Source organism: Ammospiza caudacuta, chromosome 28 (genome assembly GCF_027887145.1).
Source record: "Ammospiza caudacuta isolate bAmmCau1 chromosome 28, bAmmCau1.pri, whole genome shotgun sequence".
In the NCBI taxonomy this organism is placed as follows: domain Eukaryota; kingdom Metazoa; phylum Chordata; class Aves; order Passeriformes; family Passerellidae; genus Ammospiza; species Ammospiza caudacuta.
This window is the reverse complement of record NC_080620.1, coordinates 2,027,211-2,054,561: the sequence shown is the minus strand read 5'-3', so window position 1 is coordinate 2,054,561 and position 27,351 is coordinate 2,027,211. Positions and strand designations below refer to the sequence as shown.

The following is a 27,351-nucleotide window of genomic DNA, read 5'->3' as shown; positions in this document are numbered from 1 at the left end:
TCCTCAGGGATGGACACTCATCCTGCTCAAGGATCGCCCCCTCAGGGATTATCCCCTCAGGTATCGCCTCCTCACTCCCCCTCGCATCGCCCTCCATCCTCCCCCTCCGTGCCGGCCCCGCCCGCCGCCCCACGCCCTCTCCCCGCCCCGCCACCGCCTCCGCCGCTCCCCCGTGCCCGGCCGGCGGCGGCGCCCGCCCCATGCGCCGCTGCTGCCCGGCGCTCTGCATCCGCGCCGCCATCGACGCCACCGCCATCGACGCCACCGCCGACATCTCCGCGGCCCTCGCCCCCGTCCCCGTCCCCGTCCCGCCTGCCGCCGTGTCCCGCCCGCCGCTGCTGGTGCTGGTGCTGCTGCAGCGCCGCCCCGCGCCGCCCGCCCCCGCGGCCCCGCCGCACAAGATGGCGGCCGGAGGGAGCGGCGGCCCCGGCGGCCTCTCCTCCTCCTGCCCGCAGCCGCCGCCGCCCCCGCCGGGCAACGGGGCCGCGGCCGCCGCCTGCACCAACGGCGCGCCCGCCTCGCCGCCCGGCCTCACCTACAACCAGAGCGGCGCCGCCAACCCGCCGGCGGCCAGCGGCGGTGCGGGGGGCCCGGCGGCGGCGGGGGCGGCGGGGGCAGCCGGCGGGGCGGGCGGTCCTGGCGGGGCGCTGCAGCGGGAGCCGGTGTACAACTGGCAGGCGACGAAGCCGACGGTGCAGGAGCGGTTCGCGTTCCTCTTCAACAACGAGGTGCTCAGCGACGTGCACTTCCTGGTGGGGAAGGGCCGCGGCTCCCAGCGCATCCCGGCGCACAGGTGGGGCGGGGGGCGCGGGGGTCCCACGCGTGGGGATCCGGGAATGCGGGAGGGATGAGGGGTGTGGGGGTACCCAGCCCCACGGCCCTGCGGTGTGGCCGCGGGTCCCGGGCTTCGGCAGGGTCGTGGGGGCCGGCCCGATGGGCCTGGGGGCATCCCCTCACTCTCCCCACACTGATAAAGGGAATCGCTCGTTTATTTGACAGAAGTGCCCCTCAGGCATCGCTCCTCCTCCTCCTGTCAGGGATCACCCTGTCAACCCCCAAATTGCCCTTCGAGGATGGCTCGTCTCCCTCTTTCCCCCGCCCCCCGTTATTCCCTGAGGGAATTGCTCACATATTCCCTCCGGGAAACGCATCTTTTTCCCCCTCACTTCCTATCAGAGATTGGTCTCCTCACCCCTCTATGTTGTTCCTCAGGTAATCACTCCTTTATCTCCCAAAACTGCTTCTCGGTGATTGCTCCCTTTGCTCTCTCAGGTTTCTCCTCAGGGAACTGTCCCCTTATCCCCCAAAACTGCTCTTCAGGGAATGTTTCCTTATTCTCAGAACAGTTCCTCAGGGATGGCCCTTCATCCTCTTCAGCGATGATCCCTTAGCTCTCCATCGGGCATGGCCCCTCATCCCCAAACTTCCCCTCAGCGATGGCCCTGGGAGTGCTGTGGGTTCTCCTGCAGCCTCGGGGGGTGATGTGCCATCAAGTGGGGTACAGGGTGCTGGGTTTGGGCTGCTGCACCTCCCTGTGAGGAGAGAAAAGGGGCTCACAGAACTGCACCCCACATTTCACCCCCTGCTCAGGGACACGTCCTGAGCACAGGACCCCCACTGTGGTCAGCCAGTGCTGCCCCTGATCTCTTCCAGCCTTGGGACAGTGTTGTGCCTCTCCTCAGGGTCACCAGCTCAGGATGCATCTAGGGTTTGGATGAGAGTGTTTTATCCAGAGGGATGGAGTGAGTGGGACAATCCCACATCCCTTGGTGTCACTTGGAAGTAACCCTTGATTTGGTGGGAAGCAGAGGAGAGGAGGAATAGTCTCCCTCATCTGCCTGATCCCTGCAGACAGAGATCACCAAAATCTGTGAGAGCATTGGGAATGGAAATGAAGGAACAATGATTTGAGGCCCCAAATTTCAGGTGGAACATTTTAATTTTAAAGTGACCTTTAGTGAATCTTTTCTGAAGCCCTGTGTTTTGGGGGTTAATCCACTACCATGAAGAGCTGTGTTGGGAATCACGCCTGGGCCTGAATAACCTGTAGTGGTTAATGCTTAGGGCTGAGCTGCCATTTAAGAATTTGCAGCTCAGAGGAGCTGGGAATTGTGGAGCTGGGAATCGCCTCCACCTGGATGATGCAGATCTGATGTGGCTGATTGACATTCAGCTGGTTCCTTGGGGGAGCTCCAGTGAATCCATGTGTGCCACCCTCTTCTTGGATATTAGGGAAAATGTCTTTTCAGAAAAAATTGTAAAGCACTGGAATGGGCTGCTCAGAGTGGTGGTGGAGTTACCATCCCTGAAGTGTTCAAAAAACACGGATGTGGCACTTGGGGACATGGTTTAGTGGTGACTGTAGTGGTGCTGGGCTGAGGATTGGATTTGATGATCTTAAAGGTGTTTTCCAGCATTAATAACTCCATGAATTTATGATTGCAGACATCTGACAAAGCACCAGCACCTGCCCTGGTCACTGAAACAAACCAGCAAGATGGAGCCAACTTTAATTGGTTCCTTGTTGTACCTGGAAGTGGTGCTTGGCAAAGGGAGCCTCACTCCAAACAGTTTCAAACTATTGCTTTTCTTCTAAGTGCTCATGTTACTGGAAGTTCCCCCTTCAGATTTTCCCCTTTTCTCTCACTTTAAGAACAAACCACACTTGTTCTAGGCTGCTTTGAGTGTTTAGGGGGTCAGGTTTGCTCTCTTATAATTTGAATCTTAATTAGTATTTGGGTAAGCTTGCTCCTGTCCTGAGAACTAGGCTTGCTGGGTGGGGACGGGTGATGTTCAGCCCAGAAATAAATGGAAAATAAATGAAGATTTGGGAAAAAAATTGTCCCCAAAGTGAGATGCTGCTTAATTGCTATGAAATTCATCTGGTGCTCTGGGCGGTAAAGATAGAATGGAGTGTGTCATGGTGTGACATCCCACCTAAGGGTTCTAGAGATTTTAGTAAAACTTGTCCGTGTGATGTTGCAGCTGGGATATCCTGGTGATTTATGAAGTACTGTGGTTATTTCAGAAATAAGAGAGCCTAAAATAAAACCACCCAGACTCCTTCTGTGCTCAGTTTTCCCACCTCAATGGCAGAAGATACTTTGGGTTGGAATTGAGTTGCAAAGCAGCCATGGGTTCAGTTGGAGAGGTGCTGGTTTGTTTCAGTGACCAGGACAGGTGCTGGTGCTTTGTCAGATGTCTGCAATCATGAACTCATGGAGTTATTAATGCTGGAAAACACCTTTAAGATCATCAGATCCAATCATCAGCCCAGAACCACCACATTCACCACTAAACCATGTCCTCAAGTGTCACATCTGTGTTTTTTGAGCACTTCAGGGATGGTAACTCCACCACCACTCTGAGCAGCCCATTCCAGTGCTTTACAACTTTTTCTGAAAAGACATTTTCCCTAATATCCAATCTAAACCACCCTTGGCACAATAGTGCACAGCTCACAGGTAAGTATTTCTGTAGTTTAATTGTGTAAATTTTTAGACCAGGCCAGGTACCAAGCATGGCTGCAGGAGGAGCAACTCCTAAATAGGGTTCTTGGACAGCTCCTTGTGGTGCCTCGAGGAGTGGTCTGCAGCATCCTTGATGGTGTGCTGGGATGGCTTTGGCAGCAGACTGGGAAGCACAAATAATCCAAGAGATGCAGTCCTGTGGGAGCTGGGAGTGATGGTGCAGGTGATTCCTGGTCTGTCTTCTCCTGGATGGAGCTGGGGGAATGTGGAGGGTTTGTAGGTTGAGGTGATGAAGTGGCTGTGCCCAGTGAGCACAGGTCATGTTGTCCCCAGGTGCTGCTGCTAGAAGAGGTTTCTGACAGAGCTGTGGGTTCAGATGTGTTTTTGAGTACACCTGGAAAATTCAGTTAATGGCCCTAATCTGAAAAGAGGGAAGATTTAGATTAGGTATTGGGACGGGATTCTTTCCTGGCAGGGTGGGCAGGCCCTGGCACAGGGTGCCCAGAGCAGCTGGGGCTGCCCCTGGATCCCTGGCAGTGCCCAAGGCCAGGCTGGGCAGGGCTGGGAGCAGCCTGGGATGGTGGGAGGTGTCCCTGCCATGGCAGGGGTGGCACTGGATGGGCTTTGAGGTCCCTTCCCACCCAAACCAGTCTGGGATTCTGTGGCTCAGCAGTTCATATCAAGCCACAGAAACAGACAAAAGAAACCTCACAGAGCAGCCAAGAGCAAACATTCATTTTGTGTTTGAGAGCCCAGTTTGAAGGTAAAAGGTGTGAACTGAAGGGTCACCTGTCCAAGTATCTGCAGCCCTGAGAAGATCAGGTGTTTCCCACCTGGAGGAGGCTCCAGACCCTGTGGAAGTTCCTTGCCTACCTTGAAGCAAGCCCTGTCTCTGAGCCTTCAGCTCATTCCCTCTTGCTGCTGAATCAGCCATGAAGAAGATGGGATGGCCTTAAATTTTTTTTTTTTTTTGATGTCAAGGCCAGGCTGAGCAGCTGCCTCAAAGCTTCAGGGCACCAGCATGGCCAAGGTCAACACATTGATTAGACCCAGCAATAAGAGGGAAAGGGTTTTTTGTCTTTTTCCAGATCTGCTTTGTTGAGCACAGTATCAATGGGATTAGAAATGGCTAAACCTCATCAGCCAGGAACTGCATGGGTGTCATAATTAAACTTGTTAATTGGCCAGAAAATAGGGCCTGAGAGTGAGCAGGGCAAGCTGTGGGGATGCAGCTCTGTGTGTGCTCCAGCCTTGGAGATCTACAGCTTGGTGACAGCCTGAGTAAGATTTGGCTGTTGTTTCCAGGAGTCTCTTCTGAGCCTATCCTGTCTTTTCTTGGGCATGTATTCACTCACAATTCCTGTGTCCCATGGCTCCTGATCCTTTCACCCAGGGTCTGCATCCTCTGCCAGCCCACCATCATCATCAGCATCTTTCCATCACCTCTGGTGTCACTGAGCTCCAGCATGTCATGTGTTGGTGTGTTCCTGTGCCAGCTCTTCTGGAATAGACATTTTAAGGTTTCTCTGTGCAGATGGAGGAGGGAGCTGTTCAGCAGCATGGGGTATTTGTGGGTTTTGGGTGGTTTCTTTTGTTGTTGGTGTTACTGGAGTGCCTGGGAAGGGAGAAGCACTGGTGGGTGTGCAGATGAAACCAGGTGACAAGTGGTGCCAAGGTGAGCATGAAGCAGTGAAAGTTGTGTCAGGAAACAAAATAGCAGAAGGGAAAGACATTTCCTTGCAGGCCCTCCACAGCCTGTAGTCAGCTTTGGATCCGTTTGAAGACAAATTAACCTCAAGGAAGTTCCTGTGACTCTCACCACTGACAGTCAGTTTACTTTGGCTCTTCCTGGTGCAGAGGGAATGAGGAGAAATCAGGTGTTGCTTTCTTAATTCTTTAGTTCTATTTCTGCTTATTTCTCTGCCTCCTTTCAGTAGTCCACTCCGTTTTGGCCACAAAAGTGTTTAAAATAACTTATCTGTTGGATTTTCCCATCTAAAACAAATCCCATCTCTTCCTCCTGCAGACCTGCATGGCTGGGGGAAGCTGGTGGATGGTGTAGGAGGAGTGGTGAGCATCCCTGCTTTTCCTTTTAGAGCAGCTTAAGAAAACACTGGAGAGAGAGAGGGATTTTCTTATGTTAATTATGTTCTCTTAGTGTTTTAAGAGAACTTCAAATGTGGAGTCCTGGGTTTCTCTGGCACCTCCTGGGATCCTGTTAGGGCTCAGCAGTTTACAAAATCTGACTGATTTGTTCCTGACTGAAATGGAAGCAAACATTTGAGGGTTTTTTTAAATGAATGCCCTTTTCAAATAGCTTCTGAAAGCTCTTGCTCATTGAGGACCTGTACTGTGCTGGCTGTGAGAATGAAAATTTGAGAGTGCAATTAATATATGTTAATTTTTAGCATCAAACAAAGCCGGCAATTGTTTTGCTACCATCGCTGCTTTTGGAGGAACAAGGATTTTTGTTTCATCTGGCAATTCTGGTATTGTGAGGAAGGTTTTTATTTTTCCTGACATTTTTCTTGAGAATGGTTTGACAGAAATATGCATGTGTGTACTTTTTGTAACCACTGTGGTTTGTCCCGAGCTCCCTGAGCCCATCAGGAACAATGAGCCAGCTCGTCAGCCAAACTCAGTCACAGCAAATGAGCCTGGCACATCCTTGGAGCTTCACTGCATTGTATCCCTGGGAAGCCTCCTCTGGATGGGAGGGGAGGGAAAAGGGAGAAAATGAAAACATTGTTTAAATGGAAATTTCCTACTTTTAAAAGGTCATTTCCTGTGAAATCTGACTGAAATTCCCCCATAGTGCTGGAGGTTTCTGCTCCATGCCTGCTGTCTTCTCTGAATTTCTGCCTGCAGTTCTTGCTGCTTCTCTGGAAGTGTGCATCAAACCCCTGCAGCAAGAACCTGGAATATTCCAGCTTTTTCCTTTTCCTAGTTGGTAGAGAAGTGGTTGTAGTCATCTCCTGCAGCCTGGGCTGCTCTGCTTCCCTTCTGTGCAGAGTTGTGACCTTCAGTTTAACTTCAGGGAGCTGCACGGTGGCAGACACAGGAATCCTTCATGGCAAGGGTTCACCTCTGCATTTTTGAGCAAGAAAGTTTTCAAAATGGCTTTTTAAGTCCTGAGGCAGGTAGAGCATCTTAAATATACACAGACCCCTCAGCAGCCCAGGCCTGAGCTTCCTCCTAAAACAGGAGATGTGTGTTGGAGGGGATCATCTTGTTTGTATGGGAGTGCTGGGACATAATTTTTGGTATCAAACCTGTTTTAAGTTCCTGCTTTCAGTCTATTTAGAGCTTATAACATCCTTTTCTGTGCCAGTATTGCCATGTAAGCTCCCAGCAGTGCTGAGGGTTGTGTGCACCTCTCTGTGCTGGTTTGTTCTTCCCTCTGTGCTGAGCCCAGAGCAGGTTATCCATGGAAGTGCTCAGCAACATGGGGAGGGCAGGTCCTGTGCCAGGGCTTGGGGTCTGCAGCTCCTGGTGCAGTTTTGTGTTTTGGGAGCTTGCTCTGCCATCACCAGAGGTGTGTGCCTGTGGGTATTGTGCAGTTACAAGTTTTCCAGAAGTGTTTCCAATAGGTGACTGTGGGGAGTTGCAGCAAGACTTGGGCTCTGTTTGCTGGAAGAGCTTGAACTCCTTAACTTTGCTGTTTCTTTGCTTCTCAACATTGGGATTATGTGAAAAAAATGCCAATCACTTGTTTTTAAGATTTTAAAAGTTTAATAGTAATAAAACTGTTATAAAAGTAGTAATACAATTAGAGTAATAGTTTGGACAATTTGAATTAGGACAATATGAGACAATAGCAACAAAGAGTTATGGATGTCCAGGTACCTTTTTCTGGGCAGCACGAGCCCAAAAAAAGGACACAGTTAACAGAGGATTAACCCTTAAAAACAATAACCTGTTGCATATTCATACATCTCATACATGATGCATAAATTCCATTCAAACACAGGATTCTGTCTGGTCATCATTACCTTCTTCTGAGTCTTAACAACACCTTCGAGGTGGGAAGAAGTTAATTTCTTCTGATAAAAGAGCAATAAATTCTCTTTCTCTGAAAGATTTAGGTGTCTTGTGGCTGCTATTTCTCTGTAAGTCCTTTCTTTAAAAAAAAGTATCTTACATACCATAGTTTCTGTTTTAACATTTTTTAAACCCAAAACTATATTTAACACACTATTTAAGAGAATCAATACAGCATTACTTTCTAACACAACACATATAATATTCATTTTAATATTTGTGAAAAGCCAATCATAAAAAATGCATTTTTCACAGATTATACCTAGGCTCCTACAGGGGCTTTACAAAGCATGTGTTCTCTCTTCCATAATTCCCAAAATGTGGCCTGTGGGGAACCATTCCTGTGCTGTAGGACAGGGCTCAGAAGGAAGTTCTTGCAGCTTTGGTGCTTTGCAGTAAAGGAGCAGCAAGCCTGACCCTCCCTGCTCTTGCAAAACACTTTTCCTTTAACTCCACAAACGATTTGCCTTCCCTGAGGGTGGATTTAGGGCTAAGCAACCAGCCTGGGATTTTTTTTTTTGAATAGAAATATGATTTCACATAAGGTTTTATTTGCACGTTTGGTTTTTTCTCCACGTTAGGTTCGTGCTGGCCGTGGGCAGCGCTGTCTTCGATGCGATGTTCAATGGTGGGATGGCCACAACCTCCACAGAGATTGAGCTGCCTGACGTGGAGCCTGCTGCCTTCCTGGCTCTGCTCAAGTAAGCACAGGATGACTGGGATGCACAGATTTAGTGTGGCAAAAAATTGGTTTTGATGAAAGCAGGGAAGTATTTGTAGAATGGAGATTATTGTTAATTTCCAAAATGAAATGCCTGTTCAACGGTATTTAAATGCTGATGTTAAATCCCTGTTTTCTTGGGTAAAAGTCTACTGTAGCTACACTTAAAAAATATATAAATATATATAATATTGGCCATTGATTGTTATAACTTCTTATTCACTCATTGGTTTGGTTTCATCCTAATGCTCTTTGAGAGAAGAGGGGAAAAGTGATCTTTTGAAAGCTCTGTAAGTTACAAACACTTGGAGCTTGTTTAGGTTGTGAGCAAGTTGTAACAGGTAAGCAGGGGTGTGTAATAAATCTCAGCCATTCCATGTGGTATCAGCCTTTGTGTGGGTTTTATCCCTCATTTGGAGAGCTGGGTTTGAATTTCCATTCCCAGTCTGTGTTGCAAGTCTGTGTGCTGGAGGAGGAGGAAGAAGGGGATGTAACATCCTATTCACCAATTCCTTTAAGCTTGGCTGGTGCTGTACAACATCCAGCAGCAATCCTGAATGGATGCTGGGAAGTCATTGTCCTGTTTCTGTAGGATTTCTGTAACCTACTTCCAGGGGTTTCCATTCCTGTGCTCTTGACATGTTCCCCACTCACTTCCTACTGGGAGCAGCCACTATATATAGCTCTGGCACACTTTTTGCTTTGCCTTCAGAAAGTGCTTTGGTCGTGCCTGTGCTGTCTTGGAATATTTTAAAATTGATCTGGGCTAGAATGAAAGGCCAGAAATTATTGGGAGCCCCGAGCCCCTTCCCCTTTGGCTCAGTTTAAAGCAGACACCAGCACGTGGGGAATCCCTCTAATTGGAGTGTGCCTGTCAGCCATGTGGATCTCTCTGAAGTGCAGAGCTTGTAACTATCTTTAAATCAAATTCACTAGATATTTGTGAGGCCCAACTATCTAGTGATTTAGAGGCAAAAATCCTGATGTTTCCCTGCTGAGATTTCACCACTTGATTAACAGAGCGATTTCAGAAGAGAAGCCATCATCTCAAAAGACAAAAGTTCAGGTGGATTTCAACAGAAATATTGGCTTTTTTAATGGAAGAAGTCATTGGTGGATTACCTCAGTGCTTCTGAGCTGTGCCCATGGTCCAGTGACATCTTGGGTGCTTCAATCTAGAAATGAATTTTTAAATTGCTTTTAAAATGCTCAGAGCTTGTACCAGAGGAAGTTTGGGTGCTGCTTTCCAGGAGAGAGCTGACCAAGTATGTGGTGTGAGTTCCTGGAGTAAAACCAGTCCCTCCAAACACTGATCTGGAATGGCATCTGATCCTTACATGTGTCTCAGGACTTGGTCCAAGCCATGATCTAATGCTGTAGGATCAGGAGCTTATCCAGGGACCAAGTGCCCATTCCTGAATGTTCTGCAGAAGGTCCCATCTGGATGCTGGATTGTGATGGAGGTTGTGGGCTAGTGACCTTTCATAGGTCTGCTGTAATTGTGTAAGACTATTATTATTATTATTATTATTATTATTATTATGTTAACCCAAAGATAAGAACATGTCTGATTGTCTGGGATTACAGTCTAAATGTTCTTTTAAATTCATACTGGGTTTTTTCACAGTTTTTTTACTCTTGTTGTCTCTCTTAGCACACACTGTGGTAAACAGAAATACTGACACAGTCACTGAAGTAAACAAATAATTGGTTTTAGAGCCACTGTGTTCTTTTAATCTTGGAACAGAAAGGATTGCTCGGTGCAAATGGGGCTGGGAAAGGGTGTGTGCAAAACACATTGATTAACCTGTGGCATGATGCTGCTGTTGCCAAATGCCCTGGAGCAGCACAAAGCCTGCTTTCAGCAGTGCCAGTGCTTCCCTGCCTGTGGATCACACTGATGATGCTCCCCTGAATGGCATCCTGGCCTTCTCTGGCTGGAGGAGCAGGAGCTGCTCTGCTGCAGATGGGAATACTGCCTGGATCCCCCTGGAAGAGCCCTTCCAGGAACAGCAGCCACACAACCTGCTGTGTCCCCTTCAGAGAAATGTAGAGCAAAACATTGCTGGAGTTTCCAAAATAACCCCTGGAACAGGAATGCTGAGCACAGTTAGCACAATATTGCATCTCTGTGCTTTGTGTCCTTGAGATCCTGACTGGCAAATGCTCCACTGGTTAAAGGAGATACAGGAAAAAAAACCAAAACTCTGCATGAGCTGTTCAGCCTGGAGAAGAAAAGGCTCTGGGAAGAGCTCAGAGCCCCTTTTGGGGCCTGAAGGGGCTCCAGGAGAGCTGCAGAGGGACTGGGGACAAGGCCTGCAGGGACAGGACACAGGGAATGGCTCCCACTGCCACAGGGCAGGGCTGGGTGGGACACTGGGAATCAGGAATTGTTCCCTGGCAGGGTGGGCAGGCCCTGGCACAGGGTGGCTGCCCCTGGATCCCTGGCAGTGGCCAAGGCCAGGCTGGGCAGCCTCTGGGAGGTGTGGAAGGTGTTTGTGCCCATGGCAGGGGCTGGAGCAAAGCAGTCTTTAAGGTCCCTTCCCAGCCAAACCATTCTGGAATTCTGTGATAAGGACTAAACCACTGCATCACTGATTTTACTGAGCTCAGCCTCAGTTCCTGTCTCTGCTCAGTGAGTTCAGGTATTAGGGGGCTCAGTCAGGTTTCCTTTGTTTTTCACATCATGAATGTCCTTCCTTGTTTTGGCCTAGCAGTGAAGGCTGGTGCTTTGCTGCAGCATGGCAGTCCTTGTTTTTCACTGCAGTTAACTCTTGCTTTATGCTGAAATTACACTGTGAGCTGTACTTAAACATTTGTGTCATGAAATTAAACAATTCAGTCTGTGAAGTAAAGAGATGAGAAAGGGGAGTGTGGGTAAAGCACCTTGTGTGCAGTGGATGGAAATGTCTGAGTGCTTCTCAGCACTTCTGAATTAGTAGTGTAAAATGGAGTTTTTCTTCTGAGAGAGGCAGGCAAGATTGAATCTTTGTCCTTATTTATTCTAATTGAACAGCCAAAAATGTGAATTTTAAGGGGTGCCCTTAGAGACCATTTTAGCCTGGTATAAGGGGTAGGCTAAGAGCTCACTGGTGGTGAGATGCAAGGCAGTTTGAGATGCTTCTGCAGTGGAAATCCCAGCTATTAAATGTTATACTGTAAAATGTCTTAAAAAAAAATTAGTGGAAAGGATGTGAAAACCCTCCTAACTCTCCAGCAGAGGAAATGGACCAGGATGACAGGCAGAGGCACAAACATGTTTTCTATGAATTGAGGGAGTTTTACCCTGTTACCTTAATTCACCACAGCAATGTTTGTTTGCATGTTTTCAGATTTCTTTACTCAGACGAAGTTCAGATCGGACCAGAGACTGTTATGACAACACTTTACACAGCTAAGAAATATGCAGTTCCTGCCCTTGAAGCTCATTGTGTGGAGTTTCTTAAAAAAAACCTCAGAGCAGACAATGCATTCATGCTATTAACTCAGGTGAGTTTGTGATCATCTGCCTTCAGCAAGGTCCAGCACAGGCAGAAAAATGGGAATTTTCTGTGTGTTCCAGAGTTGATCATCCAAAGTGGAGCAGCTCTGGGTTGCTTTGAATTGTTCCTCACAGGAGTCCAGCACTGCTGAGCAGGTTCTTACAAAGAACTGTACACAGCAAACGTTGCTGCTGTTTCAGATCTTTCTGTTTCACTGTGGCAGGTGGTTCCTTCCAGAGTGTGAGCTGGGGATGGAGTTAACAGGGTGGAAAGATTTCATCTGCCAAGAAGAAAAGTGGAATGAGAGGATTTCCGTGTGTTACAGAATCAGGACTGGTAATGCTGAGCTTTCTCTCAGTGGCTGCTCAGCCATTCCTTGAACAACTTTTGTGCAGTACTTTTCCTGAAGTGGGGGTGAAGGAAAACCTTTTCATGAGTGCTTTGGTTTATTTTCCTGGGAGAGGAGCAGGGTGCTCTCTTCCTCAGCTCTACCTCCTTCACTGAAGGCTCACAGACCCAGAGTGTCAGAGCAGCTGCTCCTTGGCCTGGGTCTGATCCACTCTCTGAGGGTTGAGCTCCTCCACCTTCCACTTGACTCTTGAAGCAGCAAAGTAGGAGACAGTCTTTACAACTTCTGCTTAGTTTGGCAAAAATCAGACTTTGCATCCAGGTTGATTAAATGAGCATCACTCATCCTTTTCCCAGCCCTGTCTTCTCTCTCTCAGACAGCTGATGCCATGTTGGTGACATCCACAGTGCTGTCATCTGTGTGGTGGATGGCAGTGCCAGGGACACCCAGTTCTGTGTGCTGTAGGAATAAGAAACACACAGGCTTTGTGTGTGACTGTCTTTCCTTCAGGGGATGGGCAGGCTGGAGTGGCTCTGGAGGATATTTCTGATCAGCCAGCTCAGGAAAGCTGCTGTGATGTCTGATGTTAAACAGAGCTTGCAGAGGAGTTTCCCAGCTGCAGTGAGGTGGGAACCAGCACACCAAGGTGCTCTGAGGGATTTCCTGTCTCACCCAGCATTCCTGGACCTTTCCCCCTCATGAGCAGTACAGGTGTCTGAGGCTCTGGCTGTAGGCACCATGTGGGTGGCAGTGGCTGCACCAGTGGCTGTGCAGATATTGAAGCAGTGCTGGCCTGAAGCACTCACTGCTGGGCTCTTTGCTCAGGATTAGGCTGGGATTTTTAATTATTTTTTTTTAGTTTAAATATTTGGATCTGTTCTCAAAGTAGTCCCATGTCACAGTGCTGTTTGTAGTCACTTGTCACTGCTTGGGTTCAGCTACTGCTGCAACACTCCATGCCCTTCTTCACCCATCCTCTTTAACCTGGCCCTTTTCCACGTGCCATGAACAGATGAGGCAGCCCCTGAGATGGGGGGGATCCACACTGCACTTCCAGAGGCAGATCCAGGACTTGAAGGCTCTTGATTGGGCAATGGCAGCCAAATCTGTGCTCCATCTGATGCATGGTGGGGCAACTGCAGCTCCTTGGCTGCAGCTTTCCTGATCTTTGGGTTCAGCATTGCAATCTGAAAGATCAGGAGTTGTTAGCCAGGAGCTGAGAACAGATCTTTCCCATAGACTGAAGTTTTGGGGAGGAATCTGAGGCTAGCCATTGCCTCATGATGGGTTAGAGGTGTTGGCTTTTGGTGGTATTCCTTATGCAGAGATTTCTTGTGGCTTCCTGTGTCTCTGCACTTGAGTTTGTGGCTTTGGCAAGGTAATATTTAGGTTCATGGTGACTTCCTTACAGGTCACAAAGGTCCTTGTTTGACAAAGGAGGAAGGTTTCAGGTGCCAAATTCCTGCATGGCACTCTATCAGTGGCACTGAGGCAGGTGAAATGCCATATGGGGAAAAGCTTTCCTGATGCCTTTTGTTTGTGGCTTGTTCATTCTGTATGATCATCAGTGATGATTCCCATCTAGTTTTATGTTCACTATTTCTCTGTATCAAGTCTGAGATGTTTGAGGCAGGTCTTGCTTGAGAAAAGTGCCTGAACTTGATGACTGGCTGCACTTCACTGAACGGATCTCTTCTCACAGCCCTCTTGTTCCTGGTCCTGCAGTGTGAACACCTACCTGTTTTCTGCTTTCACTGCATCAAAACAGCATCCTCTTCAGCAAATTACAAACCTGAGATGTATCTTGTACCAGACACTGCCCAATAGTCTTAAGATCATGGAGCTGAGATCCCAGTAGAGCCCTAAACCTCCTTTTTGTGCGTGCCTGCCCAGTCTGCTGGTCCAGCAGCTGTGTCACTGTCTGTCTCAAGCAACTGCTGATCAGTGGCAGAAATATCAGAGGCAAACAGCTTTCCTAATTGATTGTGCCTCTCAGTGAGCCCTGATCCTCTTTCATGCCAGACACACATCCAAGTGTCACTTTGATCAGCAAGGAAATAAAGCTTGCCTGGAGCTGCTGTGGGGGAGAGCTCTGGGAGTGTAACTGGAGTCCTCATGTGTCCAAAGAGCCACTCCAGTAGTAAAGTCTGAGTCAGTCACAGCTCTTGGTGCCAAGAGTGTAAAGGCACTGGCAGCCCTCCAGCCCCTGGAGCAGGTGACAACTGCTGAAGTTTCCCTGGGCCCTGGGAAATTGTTGTTTCAGCTTCCTGCACTTGAGGTCTCAGCACAAAGATTGGCCTTGCTGAGCTGTGCGTGCCACAAGTGGGGGTGAGGCAGAAGATGCTGGAAGGCACCTCCTGAGTGATGGAATTCCCAACCCAAAACAAGAGTTCTAAACCTTACTGGTGGCAGCGAGTTCAAGTCTGGTGTGTTCTTGTTAGGTGTGAATCAAGGCAGTTCCTTCCTAAACAACAAAACCAAAGCACTGAAGTAAGAGATCGTTTAGTGGTTTTTGTGTTTTCCACCCAATTCTGCTTATGCTGGGCACAGGGCTGCTAACACATGGCAGTCCAGGGTGATCTGAAGTGGCAGCAAAATTGTTACAAGACTTAAGTTGGGCAGAGAAATTCTGAGCAGCTCTCCAGGCTGTGTAAGGCTTTTCTTGGAATAGTAACCTATTTTGGGAGAAATTCTTTAGGGGAACTGGATTAGAGTAGCTGTTTCTGTGCAAAACATGGAAATGCACTAAGCAGGCTGTGTACCCTGTAGGGCTCCCCAGGACACCCAGGCACTGCTGCTACAGCTTTTTCTTGCTAATGCACAAGATCAGTGTGGCTGTTCTTACAGAATAAGCTGCCTCTGCATTATTCCTAGAGCAAGCAGGCCTGGAGTTACTGGGCAAAGCTTTCTTGTAAATAGAAAAATGAAGTCAAAATTGCCTGTGCTCAGCTGACAGGGTCAGTGTGGTGCTGCAGAGCACGATTGGTGCCTGCACCCGGGCTGGGTTAGAACAAAGACGTGCCTGAAGACATGCACAGCTGAACCAGGGCTGCTGCCAAACACAGAATTTTCTAGTGTTTGCCTTGTCATGCTTAACTGCTTGTGAAAGGCCCAGTGGATTCCTGGTGCAGTCAGGCATGGTATTGCTAATGAAGATGGGCTGTGGGAGGGGAAGGGGGGTTCTTAGAGTAAACTTTAAAATACCTTTTCTGTTAATGCTGCTCTTTCCTTCCTAGGCCCGGCTGTTTGATGAGCCCCAGCTGGCCAGCCTATGCCTGGAGAACATAGACAAGAACACCTCAGATGCCCTCAATGCAGAGGGGTTTACAGACATTGACCTGGGTAAGCTCTTTTCCACCCCTCCCTCTCTCTCCCTGCTTTCATAACCAGCTTGTCTCCAAAGTTGTTACAGGTTAATAGTGCTTGGCACTTGTGGCTTGGCTGCTCTGGAGCAATCAGTTGAATAGTCTCTGGCACAGAGTGGCTGGAAACAGGGAATTTGCCAAAGAGTTTGCTGCCTTGCCTGCAGAAATCCCCTGGAATCTGCTTACTTTGGTGCAACTTGAGTTTTCTGGGCATGACACAAAGCCTGCTTCCTGTGTTGATGTTGGCAGGTTTTGGGTGGGTGTAAACTCGCCTTTTTTTGTAGAGTTGGCTTTCTTCCGCAAGTCTTTGTCAGGTTTTGGAGTTAAAAAGGTGTTGTGTTTTTGGAAGCAAGGACTGGCTATTTTAATTACCATCTGCAGTTTCCAAACTTGCTGGGCACAGTTAATGAACATTAAAATTCAGGCTTTAACCTTCTCCTAATGAGATGGGCTGTGGAGGTAAGGCACGGGTCACCTTCTGGCTTCCATGCTGCTCGTTTCATCCAAATTTGACGTCAAGCAAGTTGCAATTCATCCTCCTGCACTTGCATTAACACTCCAATTAAATGGGCTCTGTTTGCTGCTCCAGTGAACTCCTTGCTGATGGAATATTCAGATAAATCTTCCTCAGAGGCTGCAGGCAGCACTTTTGGGCGATGCTGTCGGTTCAACATCCCCTTGGCCGTGCACGGGGCGCTCCTGGCGAGGTGCAGGGGGCTGGTTTGGGGTTCAGAGGCTGAAGCTGTGCCTGTTGTGGTGCCCTGCAGACACGCTGGTGGCAGTGCTGGAGAGGGACACGCTGGGGATCCGGGAGGTTCGCCTGTTCAACGCCGTGGTGCGCTGGTCCGAGGCCGAGTGTCAGCGGCAGCAGCTCCAGGTGATTCCAGAGAACAAGCGGAAGGTTCTGGGCAAAGCTCTCTCCCTTATCCGCTTCCCACTGATGACTATTGAGGAGTTTGCAGCAGGTAACTCAACAAAGGTGTTCTGGCAATCCTGGTCTTTGCTTTCCCTCAGCTACAGAGTCTCACAAAAGGGAGTTTTCTCTGTGGATGCTGTAGCGATTTAAATATGGGATTCCTCCCACATTCCTCCCCATTTTCCCTCATTCTCCCCCTGAAAGGCTGGAAAAGCTTCCCACTATTGAGGAGTTTGCAGCAGGTAACTCAGCAAAGGTGTTTCTGCCAATCCTGGTCTTTGCTTTCCCTCAGCTACAGAGAAAGTCACACAAAAGGGAGTTTTCTCTGTGTATGTTGTAGTGATTTAAATATGAGGTTCCCCCCACATTCCTCCCCATTTTCCCTCATTCTCCCCCTAAAAGGCTGGAAAGGGATATTTCATAAGGGCCTGGAGTGATAGCACAAGGAGAAATGGCCTCCTGAAGGAGTGCAGGGTCAGACTGGATGTCAGAAGGAAATTCTGTAGTATAATAATATATAGTTCTGTAGTGTTCCAGTGCCATAGGGTGTGAGGCCCTGGCGCAGGGTGCCCAGAGCAGCTGTGGCTGCCCCATCCATGGAAATGCCCACAGTCAGGCTGGGCAGGGCTTGGAGTGCTCTGGGATAGTGGAAGATGTCCCTGCTTATGGCATGGGGTGGCACTGGATGGGCTTTAAGGTCCCTTCCAACACTCTCCTGTGATTCTATGATTACAAAATCCACTGTCTGAATGCTGTTTTCATCTATGTCCATTCTCTCATTTTAAAGCCTTTGGTGCTCCCCTGGCAGGAGCAGGGGGCTCACAGCTGGGTTTGCTCTCACAGCGTGGTTGGATGGTCACTGTGCCATTGAGCTGAGAGCAAAGATCCAAACTGGGGTTCAGTTTAGAGCAAAGATCCAAACTGGGGTTCACCTGCTCCCCTTCCCAGCCATTCTGAGTGTTTAAACTGCACAAAGCTGATGGAGTTGTGAATAATTGGTGTTGATCATAGCCTGTTCCCAAAGAGAAATGAGGATGTTTCTCCCCATCCTCTGCCTGTGGTGGTGTTGGCCCTGTCTTGCCAATGCTGTTCTGAGCAGAGCCCCATATCTCAAAAACTTTGAAGCTGTTCTTTGATCTGCAAACTTGGTGTTGTTTAGTCTGTGTCTCAAAGTATTTTTCAAGTTTACATTAAGGTCTTGATCCACAGAGCTGTCTAACTCATTTCACAGCTTGGACTATAGATTGCCTCGTTTTCTTTTCATTGCTTGTTGTCTTTCACTTCATCCTCTGGGGATTCCCCAGGGATTGGAAGCTGGCAATTGGCTTAAAGAGTTTTCATGCTAAAAAGACGCAGTGGAGCCATTTTCCAGACTGTCACTTGTTCCAGGCTGCAGTGCTGTGTACACAGGAGCAAACAGGGGCACTGACCCCTTCCTTTGCAGGTCACTTCTCAGGGCAGTGCTGCCCTCAGCTGCTCAGTCCTTCCTGTCCCCGTTCCCTTGTGAGGAGGGCTGTTAGTAAGGGGAAAATCTGGGCTTCAGACTTGGTCCCCACTCTCTGCTTGGCCTGTCACAGCTGTGATGTGGCCTCAGGGAATGTGGATTTATTCAGTGAAGCAGAGACCTTTCATCTTTCTGCAGATTCCATTTCTTTCAATCGTTCCTTGCGACCTTGTATCATTCTCTCACTGGAAGGAAAGTGTTAATTTTGGCATGTTTGGGTTGAAGGCTTTGAGCTGGGAGTGCCAGTGCCCCTCCCCATGTTTGTTACAAACTGCCTGTCCTACTTGGACCTTTGTGCTTTAAGAGAAATTCTTAAGTTTTCCCCATCCACTTGAACCTAAAAGATGAACAAACCCCCCAAACCTGGGGGGCTGCAGTGATCAGCTGTTCCTTAAAAAAGGAATTAACTTGGAATTCCTTCAGCTCTGTCCTTTTTCTGACTGACTGATTTCTGTGGTGATCAGAGCAGAGAAAGAAGATGGAAACCTTTCCCCTCCACACCCCTTTCCCCCAAAAGCCAAGAAAAGAGGGAATTTCACAGCAGTGGTTTCACCAGTTTATTGTATAATCTGCTATCAAACGCGGGGTTTTGCATGAAGATGTTTTAACTGGCAAATGTGTCCCTCCCTCCCCTTAGAGCAGGGAATTTGAAACATTGCAGGAGTGAGTTGCAACAACACAGGATGAGTTCAGACACATCAACCAGGCTGATTTTTGCTGAACAAAGTATCCAGAAGCTCATTTACCTTTGGAGGAGTTGACTTCCTTGAATTCTTGAGTCTCTCCCCACTGCATCATTGGACCAGGTTTTGTCTGGGTAAAATCATGTTGAATTTAACCAGGTGCAAGTAGTTTTGGACCTACAAGGAGCTGGGCATTTGCTCCCCACATTAAAGAGCATTTAACTGCTGTTGTTTCCCCAGTACTCAATGGTTTTGTTTCTGTTCAAAGCTTGTGCAAACAGCTGCAGAGAAGCTTTTGAGTGTTAGGCTAACAGACTAATTTTATCCAGTTTCACTTTTGAAAGTATTTTATGTGGTTTGCAAAGATTTTTAGGATCACTGAGTTGGTTGCCCAGAGCAGCTGGGGCTGCCCCTGGATCCCTGGCAGTGCCCAAGGCCAGGCTGGGCAGGGCTGGGAGCAGCCTGGGACAGTGCAAGGTGTCCCTGCCATGGCAGAGGTGGCACTGGATGAGCTTTAGAGTCCCTTTCAACTCAAACCAGTCTGGGATTCTGTGATCACTCCGGAAAAAATGTCTTGTTACTGGAGAAAAGATGAGAACCTCTTGCTGAAATCATTAGCATTTTCCCAAGATTCTACAATAAAGGTATTCAAATGTAATATGTGGATTAAATGCCTGAAGGAATGAGCTGAACCACCTTTGTCTTGAGTAAAAATACTCTCCAACTTTTTGAACCACCAGTGTGGATGTTTGGAAATCCCCATCTCTCACCAATGTTGGCATTTCCAGGAGTGGGGCAAGGATCAGCTGCTTTTGGGTGTTTTTGGTAGCCCAGTGCATTTGGGCTCCACAGTTAATGCCAGTTCCATGTTCCATGAAGGCTCTGCAGCCCATGACTGCCCTGTGTATAAGGGGCAGCACCTTTGTCTGAGATTTAATATCCTGATGCACCACTGGGATCCCAGCTCTGATGGGGGTTTAGTCTGCTCCTAGCTGCAGGACAGGCTTATTTCCCCATGAAAACCCCAGAGGATTCCTTCTGTTTATGCAGTTCTGGGCCCCCAAGATCAGAAGGACCCAAAGCTGTTGGAGAGTGCCCAGAGGAGGGACAAGGAGCTGGGGAAGGGCTGAGGAGCAGCTGAGGGCACTTGGCTCGTTCAGCTGCAGCCCCACACCTGTCCAACCTACCAGAACAAAAGCTGGGTAACAGCTATATCTGCACAAGCAAGAGACAAAAACACCTGTTGAAGCTAAAAAACATTGGTACAGGAACACTGAAAATTGTGCTACTGTGGGCACTGAAAAATTTTGAGCAAAAAGATGACAACTTTTAATTTCCAGGAAGGTGGGGCTATGCAAAAAACCTTTTAACAAGGGCAAAATAGGGAGGAGAGAAAGAACTAATTCAAACAAGGTGATTGCACATGTTCATGATTAAGGAGTTCCTTCAACATCTGAAGATCTAACAGCTTATACCTACAACACCAGAAGGGTCCAAAGCTGTTGGAGAGTGCCCAAAGGAGGGACACGGAGCTGGGGAAGGGCTGAGGAGCAGCTGAGGGCACTTGGCTCGTTCAGCTGCAGCCCAGGAGACTGAGGGGAGGCTCCTCGGGGGCTGCAGCTCCTCCCCAGGGCAGGCACAGGGGCAGGGGCTGAGCTCTGCTCTGGCACAGGGACAGGTGCCCAGCAAGGGCTGCAGCTGTGCCAGGCCTTGGCATGGAGCTCAGGGCAAGGTTCTGCCCCCCGAGGCTGCTGGGCACTGCCCAGGCTGCCCAGGGAATGGTGCCAAGGCTGCCAGAGCTGCAGGAGCTCCCAGGGCTGCTCAGGGTGGGGGTGTTGGGGTGGCTGTGCAGGGACAGGGCTGGGATCAATGATCCCTGAGGGTCCCTTCCCACTGAGCACATTCCAGGATTCCGTGGTCTGTCCAGTCTCTGAGCCTGTGTGGAGCTGGCTGTGCTGGCAGTGCAGGCAGTGGGGTCGTGTCTGTCACTCCTGGTGTCACCTGAACTCTCAGTGGCTGCTGCTGCCCAGGGTGACAGAGCTGGACAGGGCTCTGAGCAGCCTGGGCTGCTGGAAGGTGGGACAGGATGGTCCCTAAGGTCTCTCCTACCCAAACCAGCACTCCCAGGGTGCTCAGGGTGGGGGTGTTGGGGTGCCTGTGCAGGGATGGGGCTGCACTGATCATCCCTGAGGCTCCCTAAGGCTGACAGCACCGCCCCTCCCTCCCCTCTGCAGGGCCTGCCCAGTCGGGGATCCTGACGGACCGGGAGGTGGTGAGCCTGTTCCTGCACTTCACCGTGAACCCGAAGCCGCGGGTGGAGTTCATCGACCGGCCCCGGTGCTGCCTGCGGGGCAAGGAGTGCAGCATCAGCCGCTTCCAGCAGGTGGAGAGCCGCTGGGGGTACAGTGGGACGAGTGACAGGATCAGGTCAGCTCTGCGCCCATTCCCACCCCTGGGCTCGTGTTCCTGAGCTTCCCACTGCTCTAAACACTCAAGGTTCTGTGCTAGACCCCGAATTTCCACCGTGTGACCCCAAAGGGAAGGTGTTCTGCTGGGCAGAGCCAGCCCCTGGTGCACTGACCTCCACTTTGCATCTCTGTTGGCAAAGGTTTTCAGGAAGCATGGCTCCCAGCACAGGCCCCTGGAAAGGGAGGCAATAACCCCCCAAAGGTTTCCTGCAGCTTAGGGGCACATAAATGAGTTGTCACCTGTTGTCCCCCTGCCATGTTTTGTGGGGACAGGTAAGCAGTGCTCCATCAGGTTGGTTCCCTGCTCCAGTGTCATTGTGGAGCATTGCAGTGTCTTGTTGAAGCCCTTTAACCTCTCATGTTGGAGAGAGGGGTTTTGGGGTAAAGTTCTGCTGCCACCCATTTTGTTCAGACCTGAGCTTGTGGACAGCCAGCAGAGCCCAGTTACAGTGACAGAGACTGGCAGGTGTGGCTGGGAAATGGTGCTTTGCAAGGCTTGTGTTCCCAAGGCAGAAATGAGAGCAAGACAGGAGGGAATCAGGAAGCTTTGGGGTTCTTCCCTGCTTTGTGTTCATCGTGGGTGGAAGGGACTCACAGCAATGAAGCTCTTCACAACTTTAGGAAGGTTCTGTTGCACTGGAGCTGTTGCTGAGATCCTCTGGTCCACTCCCCTGCTGCCAGCTCCAAACACTTCCTGCTCCCACCTCCAACACTCACAGACATTTTGGAGTTTGGGTTTGACTTGAGATTCAGCCTCTGCAGCATCAGGGTCAGTTCCTACACTGAATATTCCAATATTCCAGCTGGCTGAAGAGCTGAGGCTTCCAGCCTGCCCCAGGTGTTTGTTCTGGAAACACTGCAGGGCTAAAAGAGTTGGTGGATAGATGAAGAAATGCTGTTGGCAGCTTGGCAAACCCTGAGGCTTCTGCTGCCTGAGAAGGTGGAGCTGTAGTGGGGTAAAGACCCTTCCCCTTTTTCCTTGGGCAGCAGGGATTCATGCACTCAGGAGTGACTGAATCCTTATATGTGCTCTTGGTAAATTTGGAATGCAGCAGGTGAACAATAATAAAGAATAATATTAAAAATAAATAAATACCCAGCAGCAGGTGAACAATAATAAAGAAATATATTAAAAATAAATAAATACCCAGCAGCAGGTGAACAATTCCCAATGCTCAGCACTGAAATCACCAGTGGTGTTTGCTGGGCAGAGCTCTATGAGGTGGGCACTGCTCCACACCCCTACCTTAGCCTGGAGGGCATTTGGGGGTGCTGATGTTTTGCCACAACTTGGAAACACTTCCTGAGCCTGGACCCTGAAATTTGGGATGGGATTGTGTTTCACTGTGTTTCCTGTGTTTCACTGGAGCAGTCAGAGGTGTGAGTGTGCAGCTGATGGTTCCTGTGCAGGGTTTCACCTCTTAGGAAGGGCTGCACTTAAGTCTGTGTAGGTTTGATTAAATCAGAGATGTGAATTCGGCACAAGTGGAGATATTTGTGTATCAGCTTTGTGCTGGAGCAATACAGGAGAGGCAGGTTTGGACTGACTTTCCTGCTCTGTCCCTGCAGGTTCTCAGTAAACAAAAGGATATTTGTAGTTGGGTTTGGATTATACGGATCCATACACGGGCCAACGGATTACCAAGTAAACATACAGGTAATTCTCTCTGCTACCTTAAAAATCCTGCCTGTTTTAGGGGCTGTTTTAGTGAATCTGTAACAAAACCTGAGGTTCAGAGGGACTGTGTGTGTCCCTGGGCAGGGGGGCTGGCAGATGTGGCAGGGGCCAGATGGGGCACTGGGGATCAGAAGGATTATTGCTCTTGATTTCATTGCACACGTCATTGCAGCATCTCCCCAGCTCTGCCCCCAGCTTTGGGGCAGTTGGAGGCACTTTGGGAAGCAGCTGTGCCTGATTTCCCACCCTGGGCAGGCTGGGAGAGGCTCAGTTGTCTCAAGTCCATCATGATCCTGTCCCAAGAGCAGGTGGAGCCCGTGGGTGCTGTGTGTCTGCTCTGGGTGACCCTGTGCCACCCCAGTGTGGGTCCCCAGGAGTCACTCCAGCACACAGGGCAGCTGTGATGAGCACAGGTTGTCAGGATTTCATCTTTAATTGTCAGGGCTCATCCTGCTGCCCTGAGCTCTGGGGGAGGAGGGTCTGAGGACAGGGTGGGGCTTGCAGTGCTGTGGCAGCCTGGGGGTGAGCAGGGGACATGAGCCCACAGCTCTGTGCTGAGCTCAGAGGGGCCCAGAGCAGCTGTGGCTGCCTCAGCCCTGAAAGTTCAAGCCCAGGATGTGGCTTGAAGCAATCCGGGATGGTGGGTGGCATCCCTGCCCCTGCAGGGGGATTGGAGATGGATGATCTTTGAGGTCCATCCCAAGAAAATTCTGTGATCCTTAAGGTCCATCCCAACACAAATTCTGTGGTCATGAAAGTCCATCCTAAATGAAATTCTGTGATCATTAAGGTCCATCTCAACCCAAATTCTGTGATCATTAAGGTCCATCTCAACCCAAATTCTGTGATCATTAAGGTCCATCTCAACCCAAATTCTGTGATCATTAAGGTCCATCCCAACCCAAATTCTGTGATCATTAAGGTCCATCCCACCCCAAACATGGGAATCTGTGGTTCTGTGATCACAGCATTGCTGGGTGACACGAGTGATGGGCAGTGCACTCATCTCAGGGCTGGTCAATCTGGGAGTGCCTGGGGCTCAGCCCAGCTCAGGGACACTCACTCCAGATGGAAGCTGACCCTGTGTGTGCTGCAGATCATCCACACAGACAGCAACACGGTGCTGGGGCAGAATGACACCGGCTTCAGCTGCGACGGCTCCTCCAACACTTTCCGCGTCATGTTCAAGGAGCCCGTGGAGATTTTACCCAACGTCAACTACACAGCCTGTGCTACTCTAAAGGTACCAGAGGGGTGGGGGCAGCTGCTCTAGGTCATCAGTGCAACCTGGGCCTTGCTCTGTGTCCTTCAAGGCCGGTGGTGCAATCCCCAAGGTCTCTGTGTGCCCTGCTGCTGCCATGAGCTCATTCACCCCCAGCATTCAGAGCTGGCTTTTTGTGACAGTGTTCACAGGGGTCTGAGGATGAGGGAAGAGATGAGGATCTGACTCCATGTTTCAGAAGGCTTGATTTTTTATTTTATGATATGTATTATATTAAAACTATACTAAAAGAATAGAAGAAAGGATTTCCTCAGAAGGGTAGCTAAGAATAGAAAAAGAAAGAATGATAACAAAGGCTTGTGGATTGGATTCTCTGAACTGTGATTGGCCATTAATTAGAAACAACCACATGAGACCAATCTCAGATGCACCTGTTGTATTCCACAGCAGCAGATAATCATTGTTTACATTTTGTTCCTGAGGCCTCTCAGCTTCTTCTCAGGAGGAAAAATCCTAAGGAAAGGATTTTTCAGAAAAGATGTCTGCGACAGTTTTTGACTTGTCTCACAGCACTGCACAGATGTTTCACTGGGGAGGGGATGGGTGATTTTTTTGGTGTGGACAGCTGAGCTGTCACTCCTGCAGGTGTGTAATCCAGAGCCTGCTGCAGTGGCCTCAAAAAGTTCATATGTTAAATGGTTAAATTAGTGTTAAATTCTGATAGATTGGATTGAGGTCAGAATACCTGAGGTGCAAATCCAGGAGGAAAAGGGAGGAACTGAGATCCCCAAACCCACCAGAGAGCCTGGGCAGCAGAGGGGCCTGACCTGTCCTTGTCTTCCCTGGCCCCTGCAGGGTCCAGATTCCCACTATGGAACCAAAGGACTGCGCAAAGTGATCCATGAATCACCAACGACGGGAGCCAAAACCTGCTTCACGTTCTGTTACGCGGCTGGGAACAACAACGGCACCTCGGTGGAGGATGGACAAATCCCAGAGATCATCTTCTACACATAGTGCCACTGCCAGCCCCCCTGGACTCGACTCTTCCCTGCCACCTCCCAAACTGAATCTCTGGCTGAGTTTGACCACACCAATTGGAGCCACACTAGCCAAAGGTCACAGTGAAACCATTTCAAAGCTCATCTTCTGCCTTGTGCTAGTGCTGCTGCTGCTCTCAGGTGCCAGGCCAGGCTGGTGGCCCAGTGCAGCCCAGCTGGTGGCCCAGTACCATTTGTAGGTTGTCTGTGGCTTGTTGTTTTTCACCTCCTGATTAACCCTCTCTAACAACGTGCGTTTTTTGGACTGTAATGAATGTAGATGCTTTTCCACCGGTCAGAAACAAGGCAACGAGTGGCTCTGGTTGTGGTTTCACTTGCCATGAGGAGATGGTCCTGCAGACAGACTCGGGCGGGGCTGGGTGGCCTCTGCTCTGCCCCAGCTCAGCAGTCCAGGCCACACTGCAGGGCTTGGCCAGCCCGTGTCCAGCACCTTCCCTCCCTCCCAGCAGCCTCAGCACACAGAGCCGCCTTCAGAAGTCATGGCAAGTGGCCTTTTCCCTGAGGCTTTGCTGTTCCAGCACTACACAGGCTTGGAGACCTCAAAGCTGAGCTCCACTGGAGGGACTGAGGCATTTTCCTGCTCTTCCCACCCATGTGTGACAATCTTCACCTCGGGCAGTTGGTGGCAGCGAGGTGACCTCCCTGCAGAGTGGTGAGGGGCAGCTCCTCCTGCATTCTGAGGCCCTGTGGTCCTGCTTCCACACCCCTGGCACGTCCCAAGGGCTGGTGATGCTCAGCTCACCCTGGGCAGCCCCAGCTCTGTTGTCACTGGTTGTTGTCCTTTGCAGAGTGCCATGGTTTGTCAGTTGAAGCAGAAGGGCACCTGCCTCACCTGCTCCAGGGCATTCCTGCATTTCCATGCACGTTTCCATGTGTTTCCCTTGTTCCTGTGCATTGCTGCCTCACCCCTGATGGGAGCAGGAGGAGAGGCTGCATGTGCACCTGCCTGTTACTACAATGCAGCGGATGGACAAGGATTTACCAAATGGTTCAGGAGAAGGTGGAATGTTCTCTGTGCTGGTGTGTGCTTGCACACTGCCTGTTGGCAGGCACAGGAGGGGGATCACAGACATCACCTGCTGAGCTGTGGAGCTCGGTGACCTTGAGGATACCCCTTGTTCAGGGCCAGCTGCTTTTCCCCGTGGCTGTCACAGAGAGGGAGCCTGGTCCAGCCCCACCCTCACTGCCCACGAGTGAAGACCACCAGACTCTTCCTCCCTCCTCTGGAATCAAGCTCAGCCTGGCAGGAAGACCAGAGCCATGGGAGTCTGCGTGGGACTGGCTGGGGTGGTGCTGCCTCAGGGCCCCTTCTCCAACCTCCTGCTCCAGCACACGGAGCCACTGCCACTCTCTGGGCAGCTGCTGCCACTGGATTTCCCTGCTGGAGTCAAAACCTGGCTGTCCTTGGCTGGAGCAGGGCTTCTCCTCCTCCTCCTGCTGCCCCAGCCGGGATCCTGGGGCTGGAGTCTCCTCCTCAGCCTGGGAATGCCCTGCACCTCCTCAGCAGCAGCTGTTAGGGATGCCCAGAGTGTGTTCTGTGCTCCAGGGAGATGGTGTGAGCTGTGTATTGTCAGCCTGCTTCCAGGTGGGATGGTTCTAATATGGCCAGTACTAAAAAAATAGAAAAAAATAGAAAAAAATCCCAACCTGGGTCCATGTCCTGGTGACTGAACCCAACTCTGTGCAATGCAAACAGTGCTGTGGGATGGATGCACAGACTCTGTGTCCATCAGGCTGTGACTGTGCCTGCTCCTGTCACCACCCCTCTCCCAAGGGTGGCAGGAATGTCACTGCTGCCAGCCAGGGCCCGTGCTGGAGCTGCACCTTCCAGGGGCTCTGATGTGGGTTCTGCACCTCGGGGCATCAGGTACAGGTGGAAATAGTGGAATAATTGGAATTTGGGAGAAGCAGAGCTGTGCACTCAGCTCTGGGAGGAGCAGGGCTGGGACAGGCCCTGCCCAGCTGCAGGGGGAGCCTCCCTGGCTGTTCCCTGGAAGTTCTGTTGTTCTCATGATTATTTTGTTACACAGATTCTCATCCCAAATCCCACCCTCCTGCCCTCCCTGCGCGGGGCAGGTCTGGCAGCTTGTCCTGTCACGGAGGGAGGGAGAGGAGTCAAACTCTGAACTACACCTGAGCAACTTCTGTTCTTCTGGCTTTTCTGCAGTTTGATGCAATTCTGGCTTTTGTAGATAGATGAATGTAATTCCTTGTTGGACATGCCTGTTCCCAGAAGTATGAGCCATTCTGTTGTACCACGTCACCTTCCAGCAGAGCGGGCCCCGCCTGCTCCTGTGCTCTTTGATGAATGTATCCGATGCTCTCGTCCTGTGTTCACACTCTGCTTTTTGGCCAGCTTTGTGATTTGTAAATAGGAAAACAATAAAGACA

At 50.0% G+C, this 27,351-nt stretch overlaps 1 protein-coding gene across 1 annotated transcript; it reads left to right on the top strand.

The window, feature by feature from the left end:
* The first annotated feature begins 200 nt into the window (after positions 1-200).
* On the top strand, positions 201-27,351 carry BTBD2 (BTB domain containing 2). Its single transcript, XM_058820933.1, has 9 exons — positions 201-793; positions 8,093-8,212; positions 11,565-11,721; positions 15,300-15,405; positions 16,196-16,393; positions 20,766-20,958; positions 22,569-22,656; positions 23,774-23,920; positions 24,755-27,351. The coding sequence occupies exons 1-9, from the start codon at positions 201-203 to the stop codon at positions 24,914-24,916; spliced, it is 1,764 nt and encodes a 587-aa protein (XP_058676916.1). The 3' UTR covers positions 24,917-27,351.

Coding starts and splice junctions, on each gene's coding strand:
- BTBD2 (XM_058820933.1), top strand. CDS start 201: ATGCGCCGCTGCTGCCCGGCGCTCTGCATCCGCGCCGCCATCGACGCC. Junction 16,394..20,765: donor TATTGAGGAGTTTGCAGCAG/GTAACTCAACAA, acceptor TCCCCTCTGCAG/GGCCTGCCCAGTCGGGGATC. Junction 23,921..24,754: donor CAGCCTGTGCTACTCTAAAG/GTACCAGAGGGG, acceptor TGGCCCCTGCAG/GGTCCAGATTCCCACTATGG.